General features: G+C 37.1%; 1 protein-coding gene across 1 annotated transcript; it reads left to right on the top strand.

Annotated features, from left to right (window-relative positions):
- The first annotated feature begins 204 nt into the window (after nt 1-204).
- On the top strand, nt 205-11,845 carry LOC120168304 (probable carbohydrate esterase At4g34215). The gene is made up of 2 exons (XM_039177082.1): nt 205-887; nt 11,518-11,845. Exons 1-2 carry the CDS (start codon nt 291-293, stop codon nt 11,818-11,820), a joined length of 900 nt encoding a protein of 299 aa, XP_039033013.1. The 5' UTR covers nt 205-290; the 3' UTR covers nt 11,821-11,845.
- Nucleotides 11,846-13,574: the final 1,729 nt, after the last annotated feature.

Genomic DNA, 13,574 nt, shown 5'->3' with positions numbered 1-13,574 from the left:
GGTCGTCTGTCAGTGTCATTAAACTCAAGACCTAGCGTTTGATTCTTATTAGCATGAAGACAAACATAAATCAGATCTGTAGCTGGTGAAATATCATTGGCATATGAAAACGAAATGCTATTTTGAAGCCGTTGTAAGAAAATGAAAATCACACATATATAGAGAATATGAGAGCAAAAGACAAGAAAAACAGCAACCAAACATCTTTGCTTTGAACATGGCCCTGCTTCCTGTGTGATAGAAGGACTGAGAGGTAGAAAGCTCAACATCCTTTTTGCCGCAAAGTCTCTATGTTTTCTTTCATTGTCTTGGCTATTCTGGTTCATGCCTCGCATATGCAATGTCAAAATCTACTTCATCGTAACTTAAACATAATTATCCTGGCCGGACAAAGCAACATGGCCGGCCGTGGAGGTGTGACCTATGACATTTCGACGGGTACCTGGAAATGGGACGGTGTTGTTCCAACACAGTGCCAACCTAACCCTTCAATCTTCAGGCTGAGCGCGGACCTGGCTTGGGTTCCAGCCCGTGAGCCGATCCATGCTGACATTGATGCCAGGATGACAGACGGGATTGGACCTGGAATGTCTTTTGCCAATGCGGTATTGACTAAGGATTTCAACTTTGGGCCGATAGGGTTGGTGCCATGTGCCGTCGGAGGGACATCGATAAACCAATGGCAGAAAGGGGAGTTGCTTTATGAGCAGTTGGTGAAGAGAGCTCAGATGGCGCAGCAGAGTGGAGTTTACAGAGCAATACTTTGGTATCAAGGTGAGGCTGATACGCTCAGTCAAGAAGATGCTGATTTGTATGAGGCTAGATTGAAGACATTTTTCAATGATTTACGCTCCGATCTGAACGCACCTACGCTACCAATTTTCCAGGTACCATTTGTTTGGTTGATTCTTTTATTCGTTAGTGATGATTAAAACCATAGACAAAGATTGCATTCATAGATGATAATTACTTCAGTACAAATGCTTTTGTTCAGAATTAGTATTATACATAGGGTGACTAAATCTGGACTCGACTAAAAAATCGATTTTTTTAAATTTTGAATTATTCGAGTCAACTCGAATTATAAATTCGGTTTTCGGTTCGAGTTAAAATTTTGGAATTTCGAGTTACCCGAAAAACAAAAAAAAACTGACCAAATATTTTAACTATTTTTACGATTTAGTTCCTCATTATTATTTCTTTAAGAGAAAATCGCCTCAGTGACTAAAAATGCCTTATAATATACGATTTTAACCAACTTTTTTTGGATTTGCCAAAATGACCAACAAAATCGCAACGCGAAATAAAAATCGCAACGCGATCCCCAGAATCGCAAATCAGTTTCCAAAATCGCAACGCGATTCTTGAAAATCGCAATGCGATAGTACAAATTCGCATTGCGATTTTCAAGAATCGCAACGCGAATATGAAAATCGCAACGCGAACACATAAATCGCAACGCGTATCCGTAAACCGCAACGCGTATCCGTAAATCGCAATGCGTATCCGTAAATCGCAATGCGTATCCGTATATCGCAACGCGTATCCGTAAATCGCAACGATAATCCGTAAATCGCAACGAGAATCTGTAAATCGCAACGATAATCCGTAAATCGCAACGAGAATCTGTAAATCACAACACTGAAATTTTGGGTATATAACTACGCAACAGCAGCAAATCATAAACTAAATCCCTAAATCGCAACTCATTCCATCTCCATCTATCACTCTCTCCGGCGACATCCGTTCCTATATCCAACGACATCCTTCCCAATCCGGCAACAGGTTTTAGTTTCGCAGCTCGTCTGTTTAGTAAATTAATTTACAACCATGAAATCATCTAATGTTGATCATGTTTGGATAGATTTGTGTTTTGGAGGGTCATGGGATAATGTTCATGGTGTTTTACAATATATGCCTTTACCCATGAATCTTCAACTAAAATTGTCTTTACAAAAGTTAAGTTATGAAACTCTAATGCTACGTGTTTCAAATAAATTGAATTTAGAGCCCCTAAGTGGATTTAGGCTATCTTATCAGAGAAATGGTAAAGTTTATTTGTTAACCGACAATGAAGATGTTGAACGATTCATTGCTTACATTAGTGTTTCACAAGATGATGTTACATTGTATGTTGTTGAACCTAGAAGTAGTATTGTTGGGTCAGTAGCGGGTAGTAATCAACTAAGTTTTTCTCAAAACCCACAACCTTTCTCTAATCCAAATCTCAATCAACTTTCAGCACCAAATTCCGGTTTTCGTATTGACCAGTTAGACGATAATGAGCCAACAGAAAAAATTGTGAGTACTAGTCAGTATTCGAAATTTGGTCTTGGTCAATATCCGGACTTTGATATTGGTCAATACACGGATTTTGATGATGTTTCAGAAGAAGAAACAGACCCTGCGTGTAATGATTTTGATATTGGTCAATACCCGAATTTTGATGAAGAAACAGCCGTTGCCGAAGAATGTATTGTTGATGATAATGAGGAGGAAGTTACGACTGTGAATGAACATGTTGAACATCCATTCTGTAATTCATATAATCCTGAAGAAGAAAAAGAAGAAGAAAAAGTCCCCGAAGAAAAGAAAATGCCACGGGCGTATAACTGGAATATGCCAGAATTACTTCAGATACCGGAAGAAGAGTTGGTAAAGAAAGCAGTTGATTGTTACAAAAGTTATTCGTATCAAGAAAGATGATTGTTTTGATACAAAGGAAGACTTGAAGATAGCTTTGTATACGAAATGTGTGGAAGATGGCTATCAACTAAAAGTTAACAAATCAAGCAAAGATCGTTTCGAAACAAGGTGTATGATTGGCAAAAACTGTACGTGGCGTATGATTGCAAAGAGAATAAAAGATTGCGAAATGTTTCAAGTTAGGACTTTTATTGATAAACATACATGTTCAAGAACCCAAGTTTTTCCTCACCATAGACAGGCAAACAAAAAGGTGTTGGGTGGTTTTCTGGCTGAGTTAATGTTTTTGAATGGCAGGGTATATCGGGGACATGAAATTATGACTGACATGAATGCTCGGTTCAAGATTAGTATATCATATTCTTAAGCTTGGAGAGCCAAATTTTATGCCTTGGAATTGTTGAGGGGGTCGCCAGAAGCATCGTTTGCCCAACTGTCGGCTTATTGTCACAATTTAAAGCTGAAAAACCCTGGGTCGGTAACTCATATCAAAACAGATAGAGATGGACGCTTTGAGTTGCTGTTTATCGCCATTGGTGCTACGGTTAGTAAATCAATATAATTTTGTTGACTCATTTTGTTAGTTACATGCATTTCACATTTAAATGATTATATTTCTTGTGTATATTATTTTGTAGATTCGTTCGTTTATTACTTGCATGCGCCCAGTTATTATAGTTGACGGAGCACATTTGAAAGGTCGATACCTTGGAGTAAACTTATTAGCAGTAGCCATGGATGCTAACAATGGGATATTGCCAATAGCTTACGGGGTTGGCAAATCTGAAACCTCTGATTCATGGACATGGTTTATGGGGCATCTTAGGGATTGCATAGGTCCTATTAGCAATCTGACAATCATATCCGATAGGGCAAACTCAATTGACAACGCTGTTAGAAGGTGTTTCCCAGATGCTTTTCATGGACTTTGTGGTGTTCATTTGTATAGAAATCTAAAATCAAGGTCTGCTGGTATAAAAAAGCACAAATGGACATACTGGAAGGCTGTAAAAGCTTATCGGGAAGTGGATTTCAATAAGCATATAAATTGTTTAAGACGTGTTTTGCCTCAGTGTGCTCAAACACTAGAAGATGTCGGGTTTGAAAGATGGTCAAGAGTACATCAACTTGGAGCAAGATATGGTTTCATGACGTCTAATAGTGCAGAATCAATCAACGCTCTAAGTCGTCATTCCCGGAAATTACCCATACTATGTTAATGAAGTTTTTTCGAGCCTCTATTCAACAGTGGTACTACAAGAAAAGAAACCATGCAGGTATTATTTCTTTGAATTCGTAACTTATCATATTTATATATTTACTAAGTATTGTTTATTTAAATTTACAGGAACATTGGAACATCGTGTTACACCATGGACTGAAAAAAAGATAACGAAACGTGTTGTGAAGTCAACGTCATGGAGAGTTGAACCATGTTCAAACACTTTGTTTCAAGTACTGGATAATAACTTAAATGGGCTAGTCGATCTAAATGCAAAGACGTGTAGTTGTATGAAATGGCAAACATCTGGTTATCCGTGTGGCCATGTTATAAAAGTTGCTCTTCATTTAAACCAAGATGATTCAAGCGCATACGCTATGGATTGCTACACTACAGAAGTTTATCGACAGACTTATGCCGAGATTGTCTACCCTATTCCACATCCTTCTGAGTGGAACATACCAGATGACTTACAAACAGTTTTGCCACCAGCCATGGACAGAAGGCTACCTGGCCGACCAAAAAGTCACGATCGTATACTGTCTAAGGGTGAAGAGAAGAAGAGATCGACATGTAGTCGGTGCAAGGAAAGTGGTCATACAAGGTTGACATGTGGATCACCAGTGCCATCAAAATCATCTTTTCCTCTACCAAAATATGGATCCTCATCAAAATCCAAAGCTCATATGGTGTCAAGCAAAAGGCAATCATCTTTAAAATCCCAATCACAATTGGCTTCACCTTTTGGGACTGTTAACTTAGGTGATTTTTAAATGCAAACGTTGTATTATGTGGATTTTATGTGTGAACTTTTAACATTTTCAGTTGAATTAATGACTCAGGCCAACCATTTTGACTTAACCAACTCTTGTTATTCAGTTGTTATCACTTATTAGGCATGCATTTGACTATCGCAACACGGAAATTACAATCGCAACGAGAGAATCGCAATGCGAAATGAAAATCCCAACAAGAAAATCGCAATGCGGAAATGAAAATCGCAATGCGAAATGAAAATCGCAACGAGAGAATCACAATGCGGAAATGAAAATCGCAATGCGAAATGAAAATCGCAACGAGAGAATCGCAATGCGAAATGAAAATCGCAATGCGAAATGAAAATCGCAATGAGAGAATCGCAATGCGGAAATGAAAATCGCAATGCGAAATGAAAATCGCATTGCGATTCTCTCGTTGCGATTTTCATTTCCGCATTGCGATTTTTATTTCGCATTGCGATTCTCTCGTTGCGATTTTCATTTCGCATTGCGATTTTCATTTCAACATAATGCAGATTGAAATCAACAAAATCAACAATTACATTTCAATCAATTAAACAAGCACAAATAAGAATTATGTTCGCATCAATTACACAAATCAACTTTTACAAATCATCTTTTACAAATCAATTAAACAATCAAAAAATAAGCAATAATTCTTATTTCCAATCATCTACTATTGAATCAACTTTTACAAATCAATTAAACAATCAAAAAACAATCAATTAAACTATTGAATCAACTTTTGCAGCCATACATCATTTTCACGCAGTTCACTTCTGAGATTAACCTGCAGAAACCAAACATTTGCTCAAACAACACTTTCTACACATCTAAAACCTACAAACAACAAATTATTCTATTCTAGGTACTTAACCAAACATTTTCAAACCAAAAGTCTATAAACTTACCAATTGTTTATGGACATTTTTATAACGCGGATGCAGGTAGGCAGCGTCTCGTATATATCGATTTAGCCATATAATGCCGAAACCACAAGCCTACTGCAGCTCTATCTCTATCGGTGGGAGGTAGATACTTGGTGCTTCCCATCGTCAAACGCTCCAACGCCAAGCATACGAGAGGACCACAATCTCCTCTAGCTCCTCCCGTTTGTTGTGGCACAGTCTCGTCTCTAATAACTGTAATATTGAGCTTCTTTGGCTTCTTGTTTCCAGAACGAGTCCAATAATTGATCACATCCAAGAATTTAGCCAAATGAGAGCTCCATCCCTTAATAATCTCTCTTAAATCAGCCAATGATATGTAATTTATCATGCTGTCATACACTATTGTCTTAAGGGATGGGAGCTGAAGCTCGACGAGAATCTAATGTTTACGTTCCAAAACAGGGATAAACACCTGCAATCATAAGTAATAATTCATTCATTTGCGCACTTATTTCATAAAACCTTTAAACTCAATCTAAAATAAATACTAACCTTATCGACCTCCCACCATGCAGGATAAAGTTTAGCTTGTCCATTGCCCAAATCAAATGATTCATCTCGTGCATTCTTCAAGTGAACGGCGTTAAAAGACGTCGGCATAATTGTATATCGATATTTTTATTTTTCTTAAGTTTTCTTATTATTAGAAGACGTGTCACCCACGCATCGATATGCTGTTTTACAAAAAAAGACATATATTAGTGACTTACATAAATTTAAAAAAAAAATTAATCAAATTGAAATATAAGAAAAATATAAGACTTACCCCCCCATCGAAATAGCCATTGTCTTCGACCCCTAATAATACGCCCACCAAGACCGATCAAGCAACAAATAGATATCATCAGTGAGCTTGCATATGTCAGTGAAACACCCTGGCTCCGCTCATGTAGATAAAAATCAACTGCGGTCTTAGCCCAAAGGGTGTTATCCAGAATTGTGTCCGGTAGTTGTTTCCTCTCCTCTTCAGATACCGGTATGGTACTGGCCGGTAACTCATACGAGAGCCAACTTGAATCCATCATGTCCGGCACGTCAGAGGGTTTCTCAAGAAGCCTACATATGACGCCATGTGAATCGGGCTCTTGAATGGTGGGAGGGACCTCTTCAATGATGACAGTGGCCTCTTGAACGGTGGGAGGGGACTCTCGAGGAATGATAGGGGGGCCTCTTCAACGATAGGAGTGGACTCTTGAGGTGACAGGCGAGTCGGGCTTCTTCTTGCGGTGTCTTCGCACTATTGGGGTGTACGGAGACTTAATAGCACGTGCACGCTGTTTGATACGTGAACTCCGTCGTGCAAGCATAACCCGACGTAAAGCATCCACTCTATCGGGCCGCTAAATAATTAAATACAAAAATCAGTAAATAAACAGACATGATATTTAAACAGTGAAAACAAAGACAAATATGTTTCAAACTTGCATTGTATTCACCCAAGTCATTATTCTATCATAGTTCACAAAATGCATCAGATAACAAAGAAAAATATGTTTCAAACTAATACCCTGAAGTTAGTATTTGTCTTTGTTTTGTCTATTGGTTGAAGTAATGCAATCCATTCAAGTTTCAATTTGCAGAAGAAGAAATAGTTTACTTTCGCAACACGAAACTTAAAATCGCAACGCGAAATGAGAATCGCAACGAGAAACCAAAATCGCAACGCGAAATGAAAATCGCAACGACAGAATCGCAACGCGAAATGAAAATCGCAATGCGATTTTGGTTTCGCGTTGCGATTTTGTCGTTGCGATTTTGGTTTCGCGTTGCGATTCTGTCGTTGCGATTTTCATTTCGCGTTGCGATTCTCTCGTTGCGATTTTAAGTTTCGTGTTGCGAAAGTAAACTATTCTTCTTCTGCAAATTGAAACTTGAATGGATTGCATTACTTCAACCAATAGACAAAACAAAGACAAATACTATTTCACAGTGTTAAAGAATACACAGTTTAGCAGAATTGGCAGTAACCGAACAAATTTACTTTCAACCAAAAGACAAAACAAAGACAAATACTATTTCACAGTGTTAAGAATACACAGTTTAGCAGAATTGGCAGCAACCGAACAAATTTACTTTCAACCAAAAGACAAAACAAAGACAAATACTATTTCACAGTGTTAAAGAATACACAGTTTAGCAGAATTGGCAGCAACCGAACAAATTTACTTTCAACCAAAAGACAAAACAAAGACAAATACTATTTCACAGTGTTAAAGAATACACAGTTTAGCAGAATTGGCAGCAACCGAATAAATTTACTAAATAATCTAAGTGAAATGGCTAATCTAAGTGAAATTACGAGTAAATTTATCATTAAGTTAAATATGGAAAATCTTAAACTTACCTCGTTGCATAGAGTATGAACCTCATTCTGCAACGATACTATCATCTCACGTAGAGCGGCAACCTCACCACGTAAAGTTGACACCTCCACACGCCATGCACCATCGTTATCGCGTAGAGTACCGATCTCCTCACGCAAGGCATTGACCTCATCACGTAACTCATCCCGTGGAGGTGGAGAACAAGGAGATAAATGTCGTGGCCTCTTTACCGGTCGCCTATCATGAGGTGATGGTGGAGAAGAGGCTCGATGATGTGACGGGATAGGTGATGGCTCTCGTTCTAGAGGTGTATAGTCGGGTCGATCGGGTGATGGCTCTGGGTGAGGTGATGGCTCTCGAATTGGAGGAAGTGGATGCTGCTCATCATCCGTGCCATCAAAAAAAACTCTGACTAGCTTGCCACCAATCAGTGGCAAGCTCTTCCTCCGTGGGTGTCAGTCTTTGTAATGGAATGTTGGCCTCCTAACAATATAAAAACTCAAACAAAGTTAAACGTCTACTATTAATAACTTGTTTATATATTATATGAAAGTATTTGTGTTAACTTACATTATTTATTGTCGCATATGGTATTAAGTCTTCCCAATCCAACAGATTTTTCCTCTTCCAGGAAATAGCCCTGGGAATATCATTTGACGTTTTTATTGCATATGTACGCATGCTGGGGAAAGCCTCGAATATCCAAATCTACAAACAATATAATAACAAAATTAGTAATTGTTAAATAATTAATTATAATTTTAGAAACATATAGAAATTCTTACCTTAAAGGCCCAAACAAAGCCTGACAAAGTGTATTTCGACCCATCGCCACGCAAACTTTTGCGGTCATCAAAGGCAGTAGACAACTTAGTCCAGGTAGCTTTCCATATACGAACCCCATGGAAACAGATTCCATGCATTCAGGTCCTCTACCAATATTATTAGCTCCCGAGGAATAGGTTGTCTGGCCTCTCTGCCTAAAAAGCCGGCATACACAAGTAGTAGAAGGCATACTCGGACAACATCGACGTCATCCATCCGAGTGAAACCAGCTTTCTTATTAAACAATTTTTTCAGGTCGTCGACGTGTAGGTTCGGCTTCTCCATTGACTCATCCGGAAAAACCCGGGATAACCATGATGGCGGGCGATATGACGAGTGTACCGGCCTACATCATCGTGTCCGAATCGTAGACCAGTGATTAAGCAGAACTCCTTCCGCCCAAAACAAGTATACGCTGGTGGAAAATGAAACTATATCTCTTCCTCACCACGTTGTATACTGTCGGGTAGATTGATGTCATGGTCTGAAGCCACAAATGGGTCAAATTAGCATCTCCACCCGGATGCTGTACTCTCAGCCATGGCCCGAAGCAGGTTTCCTCAAACAATTGTCTTTGTGCAGGTGAAAGCTTCGAAGCAATTGTAGTGGCTAGGCTAACTTTATTCCTTAATGTCAATGAAGCCGAAAAAAATTTCTACAAAACAATAAACATACCAAGTTAGATATACCAAAAACTACACTGAAGATATACCAAAAACAATAAACATAAAAAGTAGTAGTTTATTCTTGAAACTAAAATTTGCAACACTGTTTTGTCTTTTGGTTGAAATGAAAATCGCAACGAGAGAATGACTGTCGCAACGAGAGAAATGAAAATCACAACGAGAGAATCGCAACGCGAAATGAAAATCGCAACGAGAGAATCGCAACGCGAAATGAAAATCGCAATGCGATTTTGGTTTCGCGTTGCGATTTTCATTTCGCGTTGCGATTCTCTCGTTGCGATTTTCATTTTTCTCGTTGCAGATAGTCATTTTCACGTTGCGATTTTCATTTATCTCGTTGCGACTCTTCTGCAAATTGAAACTTGAATGGATTGCATTACTTCAACCAAAAGACAGAACAAAGACAAAGACAAATACTAACTTGAAAATCGCAACGAGAGAATAGCAACGCGAAATGAAAATCGCAACGAGAGAATCGTACGCGAAATGAAATCTAAGTGAAATGGTTAATCTATTATTGAAATGACCAGTAAACCTATCATCAGTTTCAATATGAAAAACCTACAATAATGCAAAAATTTCAAAATAAAATAATTAAAAAAACTAACCCTCGGAGGTTGATTTTCCATTTCTGAATATTGTGAGGGATTTTGACCGTGAATGGTTGTGAGGGATTTCGCCGGAGATGGGGACGGAAATTCGGAGATGGGGACGGATTTCGCCGTAGAGAGTGAGAGATGGAGATGGGACTGAGTTGTGATTTTAGGTTTTAGGTTATGAGTTGCGATTACGGGATTTTGTCTTAATATTCGTTTTTGTAATTTGAAAATAAAATACGCGTAGCGATTATAATGGCGCTTTAAAAATCGCGTTGCGATTTACGGATACGCGTTGCGATATACGGATACGCATTGCGATTTACGGATACGCGTTGCGATTTACGGATACACGTTGCGATTTACGGATACGCGTTGCGATTTATGTGTTCGCGTTGCGATTTTCATATTCGCGTTGCGATTCTGGAAAATCGCAATGCGAATTTGTACTATCGCATTGCGATTGTCAAGAATCGCGTTGCGATTTTGGAAACTGATTTACGATTCTGGGGATCGCATTGCGATTTTTATTTCGCGTTGCGATTTTTTTGGTCATTTTGGCAAATCCAAAAAAAGTTGGTTAAAATCGTATATTATAAGGCATTTTTGGTCACTGAGGCGATTTTCTCTTTCTTTAATTCCTCTTTCATTTTAAGGCTATTTTTTTATCAAATTTGAACCACATGCTCCTAAACCATTGTAGAATAGATATGTACTTTCGATTTCTCTTTTTGATAACAAATTTTTTATTTTTCAATTTAGTCCCTTAATTTTTCATAATTTCCTTATTTCTTCAATTCATCTTTTATTTTAAGTTCGTCTTCTACCAAATTTGAGCCACATGCTCATATACCACAAAAAAATACCCATGTAACTTCAATTCTTACTTTTTATTAAAAATGTACTCTCTCTCTCTCTCTTTATATTTAGTCCCTTAACTTTACATTTTACTCAATTTATTCTTTTGACTATAATTGTTTGCAAATTATTTCTTCCCATCATTCCTTGGCTCCTTTATACTCTTATCAATATTTTACCCTCAAAATACTTTCTTTATAATATGATATTATGAATATATTTCATGATTTTAGATTGCATTTCATATATTAAATAACATTATAAAATGAAAAGAATATAATATATATATAAATATGTATGATTAGAGAAAGTCAGAATTGGAACAATTCCTCGCTATAATACTATAAATAATTATAATAAAATTAGTATAAAAACTCAAATAACTCGACTTGAAAAAATTTCAAATTAAGTTCGGATTGTAAAATACTACTCGTAAACTCGAATAACTCGAATTTTTTTATTCGATTCGATCCGATCGAATGCTCACCCCTAATTATATATCTGCACAAATTAAATGGAGTTGTGAGTCTGTTCCATCTAAAGTCTAAACATTGGCAATGTTGGTTACTAGGTGGCTCTAGCATCAGGAGAGGGGCCATATATTGAGGAAGTGAGAGAAGGGCAGTTAAATATAAGCCTCCAAAATGTGAAATGCGTGGACGCAAAGGGCCTACCATTGGAACCAGATAGATTACATCTTACCACTCAGGCCCAGGTGAGACTCGGGAAGATGTTGGCAGATGCATACCTTGGGTTCATGCCCAGTTCTTCAACAACTAATAATGCTCCTTCCACCCGTTTTTCTACTTCTGTTCCTCGTGTTTTAATAATTGCTCAATTCTTCAGAGGTCTCTGGATGATTCTCACTTTCTGATAGGGATATATATATATATATATATATATATATATTGCATTGTTTCTATGTATTCATACTAACACAGGATGAGAATAAAGAAAAAGAGATTCATATGAACTGAGAAAGAGAGACCCATCTGCAATTGCTGCTGGATCGATCTTGAGCTTATTATTTGATGATTAAATGGCAAGTAATTTAAAAATCAACACCCACAGTGGTTTTCCAATGTGAATAACCTGACTATTGACGGACTAACAACCAATTTCATGCAGTAACACCTTATTGTATATCCCTTAGGCTATAAATTCTCCTCGGCTTTGATGTTCAACATACCCTGGATTATAATAATTTGATTCGAGCATCAAAATTCTATGTGCAGTATTTTTGTGAAAGAAAATTGAACAAATTATTTTTGAAATTTAAATGTAAAATAAACCAAATAAAACAAAACTTAATCATGATATGAAACCAAATAAAAGAAACTTCATGAAGATAGATTGTTACTAGCTAATTACATTATCGAGAAAGATAATTATTAGTCGGTATTACAATGGTTCTTCGCCTAATAAGCCTAAACACTAGATAGACCGACATTGTATGAAGCTTAAACGAGTAAACCACCAAAAGCAAAAGCTTCGAGGGTGCCCCAAACAAGCACAAATTTTAATCTGGAAAAATTCACCAGATGGCGACTTCCATAAACCCATCCTCAGTGGCGCAGCCCCTAAACATCCCCATGGTGTTAACCCACAAGCAACTTCACCATTCTTTGACACAGCAATTAGCCCAGCTTTGCCCTCATCCAACCTGTTCTTTATCACATAATCTACTGCCTCTTGCAGATTCAATCCTTTGTATTCCATTACAGCCGCTACATCCCTTGCCAGGGTGCTTCGGATAATTGCTTCTCCTTCCCCAGTGCACGACACCCCGCACAACTCACATGCATAGGTTCCCTTATATAGACTCTGTCAGATACTGATTTCAATTGGGCTCTGCCACTTGTTCGAAGGGCAGGAATGCAATTTCACATTTGCTCCGTAAATAACGATTTCTTCCTTGCATATTTGCGCTTCCACTTTTGCGTGATTACGGTCTCGCTCTTATATTACTTATATATATTTTTTTATTAATATGAGACAAGTGTCAGGTAATTTTTATTTAAAAATAAATTTTTAATCTTTCGACAATGATCATTAATATATAACATTTATGGTGTTCGAACTCAAATCTTCAATAATAATAATAATTTTTTTATCACGGAAAACACTTGTTCGTGCCCTTGTATTACTTCTAAAACTCTTATATTATGTCCCTTCCAGGTAGGGGTAAACTTGCCATTTGAGTCCCTCAAATTCGACCTGGCCTTTACAAAACCTTAACGATTGGAAAACAAGAATAGGAGTGTATAGTGTTATTTAAAATGTTATTTAAAAGACATTATTAAAAATGTTAATTTAATACAAGGTTAAGAAAAGACATTATTAAAAATGTTAATGAATTTTTAACATTTTTTGTATAGTGTTATTTAAAATGTTATTTTTTACAAAAATATTAATATCGGACTTTACTTAAAATGTTTTTTTTTTATTGAAAATGTTAATATCGGAAATATTTATTTTAGGTGACGAAATTAACATTTTCGATAAAAAAATAATATTTTAAGTAGTGCTTTACCAGAAATGTTAAAAAAATATTAACATTTTTTATAACGTTTTTTCTTAACCTTATATTTTTTTAATATTTCTGATAGTGTCTTTCCTTACCTTTAT

Source organism: Hibiscus syriacus, unplaced genomic scaffold (assembly GCF_006381635.1).
Source record: "Hibiscus syriacus cultivar Baekdansim isolate YM2019G1 unplaced genomic scaffold, ASM638163v2 tig00111719_pilon, whole genome shotgun sequence".
Taxonomy (NCBI): domain Eukaryota; kingdom Viridiplantae; phylum Streptophyta; class Magnoliopsida; order Malvales; family Malvaceae; genus Hibiscus; species Hibiscus syriacus.
This window is presented reverse-complemented; position numbering and strand designations above follow the sequence as displayed.

Bases quoted from the DNA above. Each gene is read 5' to 3' on its own strand.
- LOC120168304 (XM_039177082.1), top strand. From the start codon at position 291: ATGTTTTCTTTCATTGTCTTGGCTATTCTGGTTCATGCCTCGCATATG. The intron at 888-11,517 runs GTACCATTTGTT...GTTGGTTACTAG, and splicing joins CTACGCTACCAATTTTCCAG to GTGGCTCTAGCATCAGGAGA.